Below are 18755 nucleotides of genomic sequence, written 5' to 3' on the forward strand. Positions count from 1 at the left end.
ATACAAAGAAGGCATATTGACTTCAGAAAATAACACTATATCAGAAATTCACTGTAACAGTGTTCCACTATATATATCATAAAGTTTTTCGTAACACAATTTCTTCTGTACACTAGATTTTGTACTAATTTCTCTGTCTTCAAATTCATTATATTTTCATATCCAATTCAGCACTATTTAGTATGCCTTCAAAATAAAAGGAAGTCACTTGCTTTATTTGAATACCAAGTTCCCTCCCAGACAGCAATTAAAGAAAGACAAGACTACAAAGACAAAGTCCAGTATAATTCATTTCTGACAATGAAAATTTCAACCCCTCATACTGTTGCAAAATTCCTCCTACTGAAATGTTTTACTACAATAATAATAATTATAATAATTATAATAATAAAAAGCATACATTACATATAAAAGATACCAGTGTACTAAAAGTGACAGAAGTGGACTAGCAAATCCTTCAAAGCACATATTATATAAATGACTAGCATTTAAAAACATTTCTTTTTCTATAAAATGTAGGTCATATACATTTATAAATTGGGGGGGAGGTTCTAAAGCAGTGATGACTGTTCAAATAGTTATGCTGCTCTGTACAGTCTAATACCTATTCGATTCAAACTATAAGTTTGACATTTAGTTTATTTATCAGAATAAACCCATCTCAACATCTCATAGCTCATAATTTGAAAAATATGCAACTCAAATGACGAGGTGACTCCTAAGTTCACTGTTTATCTGCATATGAAATAAGAAGAGAACTACTCCTTTCTATGGGAGGCCCCAGTCTCACCAGTTCAATATCAGGACTTAAAGACTCCAAATTAAGTAGAGGAACTGTCAGGAATCAGCACAGAAACAGAATAGTATCTCTCATCCTTTAGAGACACAGCTATTCAACTTTTGCAGTCTTCCTCATCTCGCAGAAGTGCAGCCAAGCCATTCATTTCTTACTCAAAGTGTGTACGGATGAAGCCATAGATCTAAAGACTGTCCTCTCTGTGACTGAAATTGTGCTGTGTAAACAATGTTATATATTCCAGCAGGAGGACGTTTGAATTTATTTATAAAAAAATGATTAAGAATATTCATTAACTCAAACAAGGCTATTAACTCCCAAAGGTATTTTTGGAACTTAACCTTATGCTACTTGTCAAGTTAGCACTGTCATGTATTATTGCTTACAAACAGTACATCATCTTATGCCTTCTAACAGAGCAGTACTGTGATCAGTTCATATTTACAGGCTTTTTTGTTTGTTTTAAACAAGCTATAAAAACATTACATACTTTACAGACAATACAAATACTCAAGTCAAACAAATGGAATGCATAACAATAAGAAACGTCATAAAGGAAGACTGACATAAGTCCTTGATTGTCAAGACACATTTATATTTATATATAAACTCTAGCTGTGCAGAATCAAAGATTCAATCATAGGTACATCCTTATTTGATAAATCATATTTACAGCATGGTATTGCATAAAAAAATAAAATAATGTTGTTTACACAATATTACCTTTCCATCCATTGGATTAAGGAAAGCAAGAAACAAGTCTTAGAAATGTTTGCTTGCCTCAGTTTGTGTTTCCTACCAAAAGATGTAATTTTAGAAAGGAAACAGAAGGTTTTGTAGGTCGAGTAGAGCAAAAGCGACTATAAATTTATTTCCCTGACACAAAGCAAATTAAACTTGAAGAAAAGTTTAAANGACACATCTTTTCATTAGCAGTAATACTTTCTTAGTGCTTGTCCTTTGCAAAGTGAGTTTCAGCTAAATGCATTACATGCCTAACATAAACATGCATTACCATAAGTCGAATGAACTTTCAAAGTTACAAGGCTTCATTTTAGTAAAACATTTTAACTCTAGGAAACTGTGGCATTATTCATTTGCTTCAGTACCAACCATGTAATTTGAAAGTTCACATGCGTACTGGTACCGACGGCATAAGCATATTCCTGCCTGTTAACATTTCCAACCGGATTCCCAGGAGTATCAGGATTTTTCCCTGCAATTTGTAATGGTATTAAAACAAGCAAACAAAGAAGAATAAAAATCAAAGCTCTCAAAGCCAAGAAAATTTAGTTAGCAAATATACATACATAAAGTAATCCAATGCTGCAAAATTCAGAGTGAATTCATCCAAATATTCTGGTTCATTTCAAATAGTTACTACACATGATACAAATACTATAAAAATATTCTGATCAAGCGTGGAATATAATGTATCTGTCCAAGTGGAAAGTTTTCATAGGAGAACATGAATACTTTAGAATAAACTCCAAAAGTTACAGTAGAACCCCAATAATTCGCAGCAATGTCTTAGAAACCCTTTAAAAATGACAATTTTGAAAATAGCGAAGAAGCAGGCAACAAAAGCAAGGATGTCACATCACAAAATGTACTTTGTTCATTTATTTTGACAACTGTAATTTAGTTTTCAATACTCCTTCTATCTCCCAGTATACTAATGTAGATGCTGTAGTATACTTGGGTGAAGTAGTACAGTATTATTGTATGAGACCTCGCTACAGCATGTTTTAGACCATTGCAGAGAGGTGGGAAGAGACCATCAGGGATGTAGAAACCTACTGGATGCTCTGTTTAGAAGTCAGCGAATTAGCAAGATTTTACTGTACTTCTCAATTAACAATGAAAAGCTCCCGTCATCCAAAAAACTGACAAGTATAATATAAAAATAATACAAGTTGTTATTTCACATGAATACTTCCTTGTCCTATTTTCTTCTTGAAACACAGTTTTCCTAAAGACAACACTAGGAGACACAAGATCATAAACATGGTTCTTTTATCGTCCAATTGAAATTGTTTATGTTGTTATTCGTAAACCAACATACAGTAATACACATGGTTAATCCTTCTCCCCAAAACTTGTCATTTATGATTAATTCATTCTCAAATCAAAGGAAGAAAATGTAAATGCCTATTAGTATACCATTACAAGCTGATTCCTTCATTGTCTGTTATATTAATGGTAAAACATATCAACAGATTCATGCTAAAAGGGACACTGTCAAGTAATTTAGGACCAAAATATGGCCTATTAATAAGTGCGTATATATTTTTATATATATATATATATATATACACATGTATTGTGTATATATATAGTTTGTTAATAAATGTCATCAGTTTCCTCTTTTTTTAAAATTATCACTGCTCTATCACTAGTAGATATCCCCAAAATGTCCACCTTACACACACACACACACATTTGGTGCTTACATGACCTTTCATTAAGAATGTCTGTTGTTGGCTCAGGGGAATACACACACTCACCCCAGCCTTGTGCTGACTGACTGAACAGCATCAGTACAAGAACAGAGCAGAAAACCAAAGCTGCTTTTTTCCGAACATACATGAAAACCTAAAAAAACGAACAGTGCCCAGATCAACATGAAGAATGAGCATCTGTAGATTAAAAGCAGCAAAACGTGAGCGGTGAAAGATGTTATTAAATAAAATAATGTCATTATTAAATAAGCAAGAGCTTTTTACTGAGTTAAACCTAAATCATAGCAGTATATTTGGCTAACTCCTCCAGTGCAGAAAGCTTCACGCATCAGCGGATCAACTACTCACATCACTTTTAATTGTACATGTGGAAGAACCCTATGGGATAGTCCCTGTGGCTTAGATGGGGACTTCACAGCCTGTCCTAAGGCACAGAGTGTAGCTGGAATGGCTCAGCAGCAGGCTAGGGAATGAGTTCTGACGTAAGGGATAACATTTCCTCAGGTGATTCCCATTTGGCTGCAGGAAGAGCAAGTTCCTTCACTCTGTACAACAGCTTGCTCCCTCGTGCTCCTATGGAGCAATTCCTGTGTGGAGATGGGATGGAGTGAGAGCGACTCTCCCTAACTCCTAAATCACCTTCTCCCAGCAGAGTATCAGTGCAGTAACCTTTTCAAATAAAGCTGAGTCAGCCCCCTTAGGGAGAAGGAGGCTTTATTCCTCTTACCTCCCTATGGGGCCAGGGCAGTGCAGTAATAACCTGGCCTTTTTTTCCCTTCTGTTCCTTGCTGTATTCAACAAATAGTACAATTAATGGCCATCTACTTGCAGCATCAGGGCATGAGAGCAAAGATGCCAACACAGTATTATTCAGGCAGCACAAGCAAAGATGTCATGGAAATGAAACACTCAAAATATGCATTACAAGAAGTGGCTTCCTGGGATATAGGGGGCATATATGTTATTTCTGTGCAACATAGAATAGAAAGTGAAAAAACCAAACTGACCATAAAGGAAGAAAACCAGAATCAGTTTAAAAATATTCTTTCAAAGAAATTTCTTTAAATGTATCATCAATAATCCAAAAGGAATTTACTTTTCTCTCCTAATGCCTGCTCTTTAACTTGGGGACAAATATTTGGGCAAAACTATTGGTAAGTCATAGCACACTGAAACACCTTATTGTATTATACAGAGGGGTCAACAAATCAAAACAGAACCTGTTTTCTTATACAAAAGTATTAAGAAATAAGTTTACATAAATTGTATTTCTTGCCAATAAGAGAAGCAAGCTGTGGATAAAATAAATACCCTTTCTCCCTCAACTGTACCAAGTGAAGTTAGTGCTGTACTAGTGCTATCAGGGGGGAAAAGATAAAGAGTGGGATCAGTTTCCTGGTAATGAAAATTAAGAAAAATATTGCTACTGCTTTCAGAAGAGATGAGAATTGTTCTAGGTCCCGTTCAAGTCCTTTCTTAAAAGACAGAATATATTTCAGCCCCTTGAGATGCAGTCTTTTCTCCTATCTGATGGCTTTCTCTGAGAGATACCAGTTAGCAACAGCACTGTAAAAGCATGTATGCAATCCTATTTTTAAAAAATCACCATATACATACCTACCCATATGTGTGTGTGTGTGTGTGTGTGTGTTTTTCCCTGGTTAATCAGCCTACATGAGGCTTAAACTGCCTTAAACTACCAGACAGTGTCCCTTTAGGGAAGGTGCAATAGAATGAACATTACAGTTCAAAAATCTGTAACTTGTTAACTTAAACTACACAATAGTTAGGCTACTCAAATCTTACCACCTTAAAAATGCACACAGAACTACTTATCGTACCATACCGTATACTTCAAGACAAAGTACTATTCAAAAAAACATATTCGTGGTACAGGGATAAACTTTGTCGTTTATTTATACTGTGAAATGCAACGAAAACTTCTGATCACTCTCCTAGGCTGGAAAAAGAAATCCTGTTCACTAGCATCGTTCACCGGTTTGGGGTTGGTAAAATTGTAATGACTTTCACTAAGCAAACACTAAAAAGGTAGGGAATCTGAATGCCTGCTTCTTCAGCTTTCAGGGATACTTCAATAAATTTAATGGTCTGAATTGTCAAAATGCCAGACAGAGAATCAAAACAGTTTTTAGAGAAGCTAAGGATACCCAGTCTCAAGTGTATTGAAGAGAATTACTGGAGCTGTGTGAGATGAAAATGATGCAACCGTATCAAACCTGAAAATCTCAAAATGGTTTTATTTTTTGAGAAATCGAAAACTATCAAGTTGGCTAAGTGCTCTATGTTAATCGTTATGAGTACGGAGGGTAAGGTACAATTAAGCTTTTAAATCTTGGAATACACAGTTTGTGTAAGCATTTTGCAATTGGGAATGTCATCTATAGAGTATTTTAACTAAAACTCCAAAATCTTGGTATCTGTGTATGAAAAAGTCATTAAAAAGTTACATCTAGATTCAGCTGTACAAAGAAATACATATTACTTCAGGAATGAAGTAAAGGCTTTAGCAGTTAGGCATTCTGCTTAAAAAAAGTGTTTAAAGTATTTTAAATTAATTAGAATTTTAAATAGTAGAGTTAGTCTATTAGAATTCATTTTTTTTCCCTCCAAACACAACTCAAGGTAATGCAAAGCAGAAATAAAGGGCACATGATCTAAAACTTTTTTTGAGAGACTGAAGATTATTCTTCTAGAAAACGCCATCTTTTAAAGCCATTTTTGCTTGACCTTTGAAACTTATTTGTTTATTCTGTGTGTTTAGTACATGTTGATTCCCTGCTGAAGAGCAATGACTATGCTGACAAGCTTAGAAATGACAATGTGAATAATATCAGACAATAACTGTCCTCCCAAAGTATACAAGGAAACCAGCAAGGAAACAATCATGGGGGAAAGTCTTACCTGGGGATTTTTTTTATTTTAAATTTCATAGAAGGTAAAATATTTTCTGGACTCGAACAAGTGAATAATAAACTGCCTTTGATAGGGGCACCAACATCAGGCAGTTCAATTACTGGTGGCTAACCGAAAAATTTAAAAAAAAAAAAAGAAAAAGGAAAAAAAAAGAAAGAAGCAGTTATTGGTCTTGCTAATATCAGCTTACTTTTGTTTTAACATAGCGCTCTTAAAAGCTGTACAGAACTCCATCTTTTACAGAGCAACCCCCTTTTGACAAGTGTGTTCTAAAGTGCCAGTATTATTTACAAAGATTTCTTAGCCAAAAGTCTGGCCCGTTGTGGCATCAGGTGAAGAAGTCATCCCAGCTCTGCTATCATTTACATTCACCAAGGGAAATTCTGGGAAATCAGCACTTGTCCCTGGTCCCCGAAGGTTCACCTGTCCATTGGCAGTGCTAAACTGAGATGATATTCCAGCTCTTGCCCCATGGTACTGAGCTCTAAAGGGCTGCTCAAAGGAGCTAATTTGATATGCTTGATGAACAGACTGTGCCTCTGCTTTCTTCTGAGAAGTTACTTGATCCAAGAAGTCCTGTGTAGAGGAGGAAGAAGAATGATTTGCCTCATCACCTGAAAAGGGAAAAGGGTGCTGCGAATCACCAACCATTAGTCCAAAATGAGACTTGTCTGGAGTTGTTCTTAATGGAGAGTTCATTCCTGATCGAAAGCTATTGACAGGTATAGATGTGTAGACCTTCTCCATGGAAGGAAATGCTGGCTGGGTTGTAAGAGTCTGGTTATCAGTCACAAAATTAAGGCTTGGGTTGTTCAAATAGGCATCATTTTGGCTAGTTCTGTCCAAAGCTTGTTGTAAAAACTTTGAATATTCCTGTAACATACTAGCTTTATCTGATGAGGAAGCTTGAGAGCTTGTTCCAACCGTCTCAGATTGGGTGACCTCAGATACTTCAGAGGAATTGATTGATATACTGGAGGTCACTTCCGTGTCAGCCACGCTGAAAGAGATCTCATGTTGTCCATTAGCCTTGTGTGAATAATGATCTAACAGAGTTTGCAGTACCTCATCTGGAATGACATTTTTGTCATGGTTACCTTTAATTTCAACATTCAGCGCCTGTGTGTCTAATATTGAGGCTGTAGCAGTTTCATCAATGACACTGGCCACAGCTGCCTGTGTTACTGAAGGTTGAGATGCTATGGTACTTACATTCAAGGCATATTCTCGACTGTTGTTACTGGCTGCTTGTAGATACCTCTTTTTCTTTAAGAACTGCATTGCATCATCATAATTAGTGCTGCTGTGTACAGGTTTACTGGGCCCTTCCTGTAATGTGTCCACCTGATCAATGTCAGCATTACCTTCAGAGTCCAGTAAACTTTGCTTATCCACAAGATCGAAGGCATACTTTGAAACCTTGCTGTCTTCATATGTAGACAAAGGTGAAATGGTTTGACTTTGCTCGAGTGGCTGTTTTAGGCTCCTCTTGTTAACCTTTTTGAGAACAAGCTTAGGTGGGTGTATTTCTCCAGAATTTGCTTCTTCTAAGTGCGTTCCACTGACCGAAGAATGTGGCATCTCAACAGCATACTCCGCTACCATATATTCATCTTTTACTTTAGTACTGGAAGAGTACAAAGGCAAATAGTCATTTTTGTCCTTCTTGTGTTCCGATTTATCTGAACTTTCCTTATCCCCAGATTTTGTTTTCTCTGTTTTCTGCCTTTTCTTCTTTGGCAAGGAGCTGTCTTTCATAGGCGTTGAGAAACCAGAATCTTCCTCCGATGGCAAAAAGCCAACTTTGGTGGCACTTCTGTTCGGTTTCTTCTCGCGGTTCTCATGGCACATACGTTTGTGTTTCAGCACACGATCGGTCCTGGAGAAATACTGAAAAAGATGACGATGGTGATTATTATCATTAGGGAAAAATAAATATATTAGCAGAAAGAAATCTTTCATTCTAAAAAATTTACTTGACAATTCATCCACTTTACCAATTTCTAATGAAGTGTCAAACAACAGTCAATAAAATCAAGCACAGCCAGCCGTGCCTCTGTGCACCAAGAATGCCCACTTTAACAGAAACAACATTTGTTATACATTTATGTGTATGCACGTGACTACAACCCATGGAGAAATCCCTGTCTGTACTACTTGGGAATCTACTGCTGTTTTGTTTGTCAATCACAAAAGATTTCACCAAGTCATCTTACCTGCAAACAATATTCACACTGGTAAGGCTTCTCTCCACTGTGAGTTCTTTTGTGCCTTTCCATGTGATACTTCTGAATAAACCTCATACCACATTCATCACAACGAAATGGCTTTTCACCTGATAAAAAACATGTAGCAATGTTAATCAAAGAAAATGAATCAACGTTTTTCCATACAATTACCCGGTCAAATACTACATTCTTTATTAATAGTAGTAAGAGGATTTAGTCTATTGCTAATGAAAAACAACATAGGGCTTGCTCACACCACTATTTTTTCAATACTCAGTAGATGATGCCTCAAATTATTTTAAGCTTTTGTGCTAAAAAAACCAAACCACCTTTAAAACTAAATCCTTACCCCTCTTTCTAATGGTGGTGCAAATATACGTCTTACACTTAACAAATGAAGAACTGCAAAGATGCTCTTCCTGAACTGCTGTTGCATCACATATTTTTAGGGCAGACGACTGTATAAAAATACCTCAATTCTCTCACCAACTCATGAACTCAAACCCATCCCTTCTAGGAGAGAATTATGCATTTCCAAATTTTGAATATAACATTTTTGAGAGTGCTCTGTATTTTTCCATATTTTTTACCTTATCTGTATGTAGAATTGAAATAACTGCTTTGAAAAAATCCTACTACTTTGGTTGGAACTCAAATTTATTTACTTTTTAAAAACTAATTAAAAATATTTTGTTTAAAAAACTAAGTTGAAAAAAAGGAACCTCTATAGCTAAACTGGTGTTTGCATACTTACAGATTTCTCATTTGCTCAGTTTGGTTTTTGGTTTTATCCTTTAATTTCATGAAGCATTTGTTCAGACAATATGCACTGCCCTGAATTCATCTTCAGTTCTCCCCTTATTTTTCCTCACAAAGAAGCCCTGCAATGATCTTTTCTGGGCTCTATTTTTGTTTCTTTTAACTTTTGCCTTACATCTTCCCTCTGATATTCTTTATTTTCTATGTTTCTCTGACAAAACTTAAAAATTCCAAGTGCATTGAAAAGTTAGTTTTGCTTTTACAGAAGTTCACTATTATTTAACAGAACTCAGCCTGAACAATAGTGATCTTTCCTCTTAATATTTACTATGAAATCTTTTGAACTGACACAGAGATCAGGGATTGTCGTTGCAGCCTCTGTCAACATCCTCTTTGTTCTGGATATTGCACTGCACTGATTTTTGGGATATAAACCATCTATGCTTTGTTTCCAGAAATATGCAGACTATTGCTGTATTCTGAAGTAGTTTTATTCTTACTAATTATGTTATGGACTAACTTTATTAAATTACTGATAATTATCAACATTTAACATTTTAAATTAATTCATTTTATTATTTAAAATGTTATGAGTGTGTTTTTCCATTTACAATAGAACTATTTAGCCACATCCTTCTAGAAATGGAAATACAGTACCTTAAAATATGGTGCCTGTATTTATAGAAACTAGAATGAAAAATATCTGTATCGCCCACACATGTGCTCCTAGTCAGATCATTAATGCCCAGAGTTTCAATTGCCTTAATTCCAAGCAATTTCTAAATCTCTCTCTTTGTAAGTTTATGTCCTGTTTCCAATTATTAATTCTTACCTCTCCATGTGGCTTTTCAGCCAATTCCTTTCTTAGATGAAATTATTCCAATTTATTCTCTCCTAAATCAAATTATCTCCTCTACTCAGATCTCTCAGCTTCTTCCATCAGTTCTTTTTTCTACAAGCTCAAAACCTCAGCATCCTACCTCTTCTTTCACTTGAGTTAGAGACCTTTATCATTTCTTGCTTATTAATAATTACCATAAAACTTTGCTTGTTTTCAGCACGCTTGTAAACTGTAATATCTATCATATAATTGTCTCATACTGTCTATAAGCAAATCCTTCTCTCTGGCCTATTTCTTAACTTTCAAACCCCAGTTTCATTCTTCACCTTCTCTTATTTGTTGGGCACCCTTATGACTATGGTGTTTTACTCCCATCAAGCCTGTTGAGACTTTCTGCATCAAATTCCAATCCTTGTCTTCAGTTTTCAGCAAGATGAGCCAAGATCTTTAGATGTCATTGTTCTCTTCCATTCCCAAAGTCTACTACTTAATCCTTACAGTTTTCTTTCCCTTTGCTCCACTATTCTACCTGGTGTTTCTTTTAAATTGCCTCTTCCAACGACTCTCCTTACGTTGTCTCAAAGTTTGCTTTCATGCTACCTTACGTTTTTCCAGAGAAAGGAGCAACTGTTTGGTGATCTGTCTGAGCCTTACAGCAAAATAGCTCAGTCCTGTTCTGGCTCTGAACAGCCCCCTAAGGAGCTATTCTGCTACCCCAGGAAATGCAGAACACTTCTTTAATACACTTACCTGCAGCCTTATCCTCATTTCTGTAAATGAATGGTCACAGAGTTCCTTAACATTCGTCTACTCAAGCTGGCTATTTGCTGGCAGAAGACTCCCTCAGCTACCTATTCCCATTTCGAGGCTTAAAAAGGGCCAAACAGGGGTTCTGAGTTTTTTTGGTGTATTATGACCACCAGCTATTTTGGAGACTTTCAGGTACATACAAAGGCACTGCTGGCCATGCCTTAACAGGGAGAAAATTCTGGGGACACTGCCCTTGAACTGCTCAGCACAACACAGAAAATGGTATTTTTCAGTAGAATTCCAGAATGGAAGTAAGATTAAGAAAAACTTTGTGAAACTGATACCATACTTAATTTTGGCTTTAATCTTCATAAGGAAGATAATGTTAGAAAAAGATTAAAAATTAATATGGAGATACGCTTCCAATAATAATTTCTTAGCAGAAGCCTGAAACTTCAGATCCTTCTGCAATTTTGTTGTACTTTTCAAACAGGATCTATGGCAAATGGAGGAGATCGTTAATAACAGCCTTTTGCTAATGCATGGAGAATCCAGGACATTTTTCTGAAATGTCTTGTTGAGTGGGATAGAATTAGATGTATAAAAAGAAGTCAAAATTTAAAAATACAATAATTACTGCATTATTTACGAACACAGGTTATGTGTTTATGTTGGCAATCTATTAAAACCCAGCAATAGAACTGTTCATAAAGTGTTGTACAAATATTATGTGTATGAAGGCTGTAACAATTATAAAACCTCAGGCATTTTAAAATCTAAACAGACAAAAAACAAATCATAAAATAACAAAGAAGACAACAAAAAAAATCAGCAGGACTGAATAAGAAGGCACTTGAATCATGAGCCCCATTGCTGTTTTATTTTTTTAAATGTAATCTCAGTTTTTGTGATTAAAATGGAAAGTAGGGTGGCTTACACAATTAGGACACATGAATGCATGAGTGAGTAAGGTGTATAGAAACATCTCTAAGCAAAAAGAAAGCAGACATATTAGAAAAAAAAAGAACATTCAGCATCTTCTGGAATCTAGTAAACTGAAAATACAAAAATATTTGTGTACTAGTGACTCTTCCCTCTCTTACAACTAAAATGGCAATTTTCTGACTCATTAGGGACAAGTTTAGCAGCAGGGTTCTAGCACTGCTGCCCTCCTCTACATACAATTATTCCTAGTAAGTGAATTTTGTATTAATGCAATGTCTGCTTTTAGATGCAACTGTTTAATTATTTACACAAAAAAAAGGCTGTTCATTGATTGCTTCATTACTCCCTCATAACATTTCATTTGAAGGAGCAGTTCAGAGAACCAAATTCAAATCAGACTGGAACTAGCTGGAGCACCTGTAAATAGGGGGCTTGTAACAGGCATAAAATGGGGCTTCTAAGTGTTACCACTGGCTTTGATTGGCTTAAAATAAACAGGAAGATTTGATAAACATTTTTAAAAGAGTAAGAGACATCCTGTTCTCCATCAGTGTTTTGAACACTGTACAAAAACTGGTGCTAAAAGTGATCATTCCCAGAGGTAAAAATGCAAAATAAAAAGAAAAAAAATGAAGTATTTAATTTATAAGGAACGTTCCTTAAAAGAATATGAATGATACAAATAGATCTTTTCTTTACTTCCATCAAAGTGAAACGCAGACCCACTGCACACCTTCTCGTTAGAGAAGCAAGCTGAAAATGCAGCTTTTCTGGATGGGTTTAGTTATACAGTCCTGAACAACAGAGTAACTACACAAACAGCTAAGGCCCAGTAGTGAACACGGTCATATAGAGGTGAAAGCACACACAGGCATGCAGAATGCCAATTAACTACACTATACCTGAGTAATTTAAACACAAGCACCATCTTCAATTTTCTAAGAAACTACCAAACTATACCTCAGGATGCTGAGGAAAGGAGGAAAATATATGTATCTTAAAAAGTCAGATAACAATATGGTTAATTTGTTAAATGGCACCTTTTTCTCTGCTAAACAACTACTAGCATATGGTAGAGCTGGCATAAAAACCTGCAATCCCACCAACACCACCCCCTCCCTCCAAAGCTTAAAATCAACACAGAATTCTCATTAGAGCTAGAAGCTGAATTAAAAAAGATAATTAAATCAATTTATAAAATATTTGCAGTCAAGCATTAATTAACTAAATTGCCCAGACTCTCATTTTCAAAGCCACGTACAGGGAATAATCCTCATTTGAAAAAAAAGAAAAATCTTCCAAAAAATGTGAAGACTGCACTTTTGCCTTTTTTTTTTTTTTTGCGAGGGGGACAGATAGATGGAAGAGAGTGAATGAGCATTCTTTTCAAGAATAGTATCTACACAAAGTGGAGGCAGCATGGTTCACCAATTCAGAGCCAGAGGAAAGACTAGGAGCAGAACAAAGACACTGGACAGAAGAATGGAAGACTCTTCTGTGGCTGACTGGCTGAAGGAAACCTACTTAGTCTGGACTCATGGCAACCTAGGATACAAAAATCCCATAAACAACAGGGCATTTGTGCATGTAACTCCCTGTACACTGCTCTGAAAATTCATTTTGCAGAGTTTTTTCTCCCTCTCAACCCTGACACATGCACACACTGCACTGCGTGTTAGTAGCTTTCATATCCATTTAAATGCTACAGCCAAGAAACACTGTGCACATTCACCAGCTCTGCTTTTCTGAAAAAGAGGCTGAGAAATTGGCATCTAGTCCAAAAGGGACCATATTACAAAATATTTAAAGAGGGATTGAAAGGCCATGCACCAAAATGCCAAAAACCCAATGAAACCAAACCTGTTAAAGAATGTGGTTCTGTGTGGTGCAACAAGATAAAAAAATAAACATGAATAAACTTTAACGCTCTTTGGTTTAAAACTTCAGGCCTTATTTGACCTATATTGCGTATTTTTAAACTAAGACTCTTACTTTTAGAACAGTTCTGAATTAAACCTAAAAGAAAAAGTGGGTGAAAAGAAAAGCTGATACTAATACCTTTGGGGTTAGGCATTTTGGCCATTTTAGTCCTGGCACTTTTCCATCAAATTCCAAAACAAACAAACAAACAAACAAACAAATAAATCTATGGAAATGGAATTTGGAAGTCCCCGTTATCTGAATTAACTTGACAGAACAAAAGATAGAACTGCTTAACAAACCTTGACTATTATGAATGCACAAACTTCAGGATTTGCTGCTCTGGGGCTATTTATAGAAAACTACTTACAGATCTGCTTACTAGAGTTCATACTCACTTTACAGCCAAAAGGAAAGTGGAGCAAGTTGAAAGCACAAAACTAATTTCTTTTTTAAAGTTTTATAACATGTGTTAAGTAAAAACAAATTACAACAGGGTTTTGGGCTGCATATTTATTACCAGAAACCTTGCCTGAGTGGGGAAACAGTTTTTAAGCACGCCAGTAAAGATACTCAAGGCACTATACTCACCAGTATGAATCTTCTCATGCCTCTGTAGCAGGTACTTCTGTATGAAACGCATGTCGCACTGACTGCACTGAAATGGTTTTTCACCTTGAACAATATAATTCCACATCCATAAGTTAATAACTACACACTGTTGTTTCTGATAACTACTTTTGAGGAATATTAAAATGTCTATTAAAAAAACCAGCATCTGAGCGAATTCCAAAAATACTCTAATACAAAAAAAACATTAGCCTTACTAAGTATAGGAACTGCGGAGTTCTTTCCATGATCCTAAGAGTCACATTAAGTCTAGCACGGAAGAGTGATCTGGAATGGCTGTAATTTCCTCATGAACAAGATCAATCACGATGCTGGCATAAGTCTGCATTCAGGATACTGGCAAGCTATTATAATGGTAAGTACCTTTTTCACTTCTCCGAACCAGAGAGATACCTCATCAGGCAAATAAGCAGCCGGAGCACATTTTACAAAGGGGTCAATTTTGGCACTTAGGCTACAAGTCAACCCATAACTTTCTGATAAAGAAAGAAAAGAAACCTTGTAAACAGTTAGGTCTTCAGTTTATTAAACATATGTTGATTTTTTTTTTCTTTTTCTGGTATTCTTTTGACACTTTGGTGCATGGAATCTCTAAGCTTAGATGCCAAGTTAGCTACACTCTTAAAACTGAAATTCGCATAGAGCTGAAAACATTTTTAACATAAGTAAACAACTCTTTATATAGTAGAAAAAGACAAATTTGAAGTCAAGCAGTACCTGTATGAATGAAGACATGTCTCTGTAAATGGTAGTTGGTTCTAAAGGCAGCATTGCAATGCTCACAAACATGAGATTTGTGGGTTTTCAGACCAAGTGATCCATCCTCATTTATTGTAAGGATCTATTTTAAAAAGAGTAAAATTTGTTCTCACACTACCCTCTAAAGGTGTCTTATTAACTACAAAAAAAAAACACATTAATTTTTGCGATGCAGAGAATTTAAATATTTCAGGTAAAACAATGCTAATTTCTACAAAGCTATGCGTTAAGCTTCTAGTACACATTTCCAATTGCAGTCCAATCCAACTTGTGTCTCGTTGTGTATTAAGAGATATTTCAACAGGACAGAGGCAAAAGCAGCTCATGGAAAATCAGCTTAGAGCTTCCCTAGACACAGCTGAGTCACTTTATACGGTACTGTTTACTTTGTCCGTCTGTTGGAAAGGATGCAAAGTAACCAAATCACCTCTGGGCACTAAACCATGGATAAGCATATTTTAAAGCAAAAGTGAAAAGTTATATTCTATTTTCAAATCACAACTCTAAATGTTTGCTAAAAGGCATTAAAACTTAACAAGAATAGTCATATAAATTATCTACGTCTACATAATACCAGTAGAGGCAAAATTATATTTTAAAAAGCAAAACTCCAAAGCCAAACAACCAAGGAAATAGTATTATCATTCTCCCCTTTCAGGTTTTTCACTCAATAAAGTATTGCTCACTCAATATACATATTAAAGCATTTCCTTGACGAATTCAACTTGCCACACTCAATTGCTTTGCTGTCAAACAAAGCCACTATTTTCATAAAAGTTAAAAAAACTTATATTTAAAAAATTGCACTATATCTACCTTAGTCAATAAAGCTAATCACAGGTTTTCTCTAATTTGTCAGAAAGAAAAAGAAAAAAAACCCGCCCCAAACCAAAACCCAGACTCTACTATCTCTGGCAAGAGAATAAGAAAACCAGTAAACAAATTACATTTCTAAAAGTCTTGCTTAACTGGAAACAGAACTATAAAGAAAAGCTTAAGTAACCTTAAATAAAACCGTTTAGTCCCTTGTTATTAACAAAAAATGAAAGTCTGATGGGGAAACACATCTGCAATTTGATTAGCTACGACATTTTAGGTTTTATGATAATGACAGTGATGAGAAAGAGAGAGTCAATAACTGAAACAGTAGCTCTGCAATAGTAGCAAATACTGTAGGATCTACCTAATTTTAAATTCTGCTGCATCAAAACTCAGCAAGAGTGAAAGTCTCGAGCTAACAAATTCTTGTGCATTCACTCTGAAGGACAAGTACATTCATACGTTTGTAAGACTGGTATGTTACAGCTCCAGTCACAGATAGAGACAGTTGTAAAAGCTCTGTTCTGTAACCACATACAGCTGATGAAACGGACTGGGTCTTTAAAACAAATTTAAATACATGTTATGAAATGCTTTTCATATATTATGTTGGAATTTTAAAATAATTGTGCAGAAAATAACATTTAATGTCACGGTTATCCTAAACCTGGGCTCTTCTACTGCGTCTATTCATTGTACCACATCTTAAATGAAGAAAGTTAACTTAGTCAATGCAGCTTCCCTAATAAAAGCAACAAAAAAAAGCTTGTGCGTGTGTGTGTGTGCGCGTGCGTATGTGTGTGCACGTGTGTGTGTGCGTGGAAGAGGGAAAAGGAGACAGGATTCATAGTAACTAATGACTTTTTATTTATCTGATTACTACATTAATATAAGATAGAATTTTAAATGCTTCAGGATGTTAACTGACTTCCATTTGTCAAAGTTCCAGCTGCTGTTGGAGGGAAAATCAACCCCATTACTCTGGAAATACTAAACTTAAACTGCAGTAGGCTCTCACCTATGTTGGTCCTTCAGCTTTTTTCTGCCTTTCTACTCTGACAAGTCTGAAAAAGTGGAAAAGAGACTGAAAAACAACCTGCTTAACGATTCTCCTGATCATTGTTCAATCTTTTGTCATCTCAAAAGACTAAACCTGGCAGATTGGGAGATAAAAAGGAAGCATGCAAGTTCACGTCTGTAGAAAGAGGGACACACGCCTCTCCTACCTTGCCATGTTTCCATGGAAGTGATCTGTGGATGTACTCAACCTAGATCTCCTTTTTCTATCAAAGGGAGAAGTGAGAAGAAAATGCACAGGATTTGGAACTTGCTTCCACACCCAATCTGAAGCAATTTCTCAACTTTCCAAGAATACTACAAGTGCAACCTTATCTGACAGTGCTTTGGGGAGGACTGGAAGGTCCTGCTCCCAGGGCAACAAAAAGGTTTGGGAGATTTTCTTGCTCTTACGGTGAGTTTTCCTTCAATGTATAAACAGTTTGGGTTGATTTCTGAGTAGGCTTATCTTAATGCTGCCGTGTGATAACATATAACTGATTTCTGTCTATCAGAGCAGCCTGGATACGTTCTATTTTAAGTCTGAAGGTTAACACTGATTTGGGGACTTACTAGAAGATACAACACTGCTACCTCATGAGGTGAAATGATTCTGGTTTTATCTGAAGTGCTTCTCAATAGGAGAAAATTGTTTTCAGACATACAGGGATACATACTCTTCATGAATGGATCTACAAAACAAATTTTGAAGTAACAAACCAGCAGCTATGGTAAGAATTTCTTGATATAAATAAATACATATATGAAGATGATTATGACCACAGGAATTTTCCCTACCAGTAAATTATTTTATATATATTAGTAAACTTTTTAGAATTTTCAAAACTACCATTTTAGATTTCTTTTTAAAACTTTTCACTACTATGCATGAAGCATATAAAATTATCAGGCTCACAGAAAAGCACAACTATTATTAGATAGATACAGAGTAATGATTTAAAAGTTGTCTACAAAGCTACTGACTCATAATTTAAAAAAAAAAAATATTTGGAGAGAGAACTGCCTGGAGAGACAGATGTTAAAATATGTCAAGAGTTCATGTTGCTAAAAAGAGTTCAAAGAAAAACACTGTTATATCAGTTTTGTTTTGGGTCTCTGCTGAACTTCAGAACTGCATCTTTACTGAGCAAACAAACAATTTCCAGCCTAACTACTTCAAATGCTAATGAAATTAGTCATAGTCAACCAAATCTTCAGGTCCTTTTAATCTTGGTTTTGCCAAATCAATGTCTTACTTTTGCTGGTGAACGCTGTTTTCTTTTCTTCTTTTTCTGCAAATCTACTGGCTCTCGTATTTGTTTTTTGTCTCGTTTCTGTTGTTCAGATGCATCAGTAAAGGTAATTTCTTGCTTTACACTGATCTGTTAAGATACCAAGTGCCAGTTTCAGGTAAGGTTCTCACTACAGAAAAGCAATTTTTCAATTTTAGAAGATGACAAACTGCTGAAACAGAAAACCTTTTTCTAAGGGGATTATCTTCTGGCTTCATTCTTTCAGAAATTTAAGTGAAAGGAATAATATGTATCTTAAATAAAAAGGGCACAGTTAATTTCCTCAATGACATTTTGATGTATCCTTTCATTCATCTCCCAAGGTCTTTTTTCCTGACCTGTGGTGATTTTGAGATCAGTTCTTATGTTAAAATCACTTCCATCTGTAAAACCATTCAGTTTTTCATACCTATTTTACTTTAGTCCACGCTGTTGTCAATGCAAGATTTAACGGAATAGTTTATTATATATTTAAGACAGAAGTATTTTTTAAGAAAAAAAAAAAAGACCAGTTCAAATGAAGTTTTGGGGAAAAAAAAAAATCTTCATTTAATGTGAACCTTA

The 18755-nt window shown here is 35.5% G+C and overlaps 1 protein-coding gene across 4 annotated transcripts in view; it reads right to left on the minus strand.

The window, feature by feature from the left end:
- Positions 1 to 267: 267 nt before the first annotated feature.
- Positions 268 to 18755, minus strand: part of ZNF148 (zinc finger protein 148) — a 41506-nt gene continuing 23018 nt past the window's right edge. For 2 of the 4 annotated variants that reach the window (XM_017820934.1, XM_017820933.1), the window contains exons 3-7: positions 18156 to 18281; positions 14983 to 15106; positions 14227 to 14310; positions 8409 to 8527; positions 268 to 8082 (exon numbers count right to left, since the gene is read on the minus strand). In XM_017820934.1, the coding sequence (XP_017676423.1) occupies positions 6493 to 8082; positions 8409 to 8527; positions 14227 to 14310; positions 14983 to 15106; positions 18156 to 18281 (2043 nt within the window). In that variant the 3' untranslated portion in view covers positions 268 to 6492. The remainder of the gene's footprint in view (positions 8083 to 8408; positions 8528 to 14226; positions 14311 to 14982; positions 15107 to 18155; positions 18282 to 18755) is intronic. The other 2 variants (XM_017820936.1, XM_017820935.1) reach the window with 2 other exon arrangements.

The sequence above is a fragment of the Lepidothrix coronata genome, unplaced genomic scaffold (genome assembly GCF_001604755.1).
Source record: "Lepidothrix coronata isolate B3197 unplaced genomic scaffold, Lepidothrix_coronata-1.0 Scaffold86, whole genome shotgun sequence".
Classification (NCBI taxonomy): domain Eukaryota; kingdom Metazoa; phylum Chordata; class Aves; order Passeriformes; family Pipridae; genus Lepidothrix; species Lepidothrix coronata.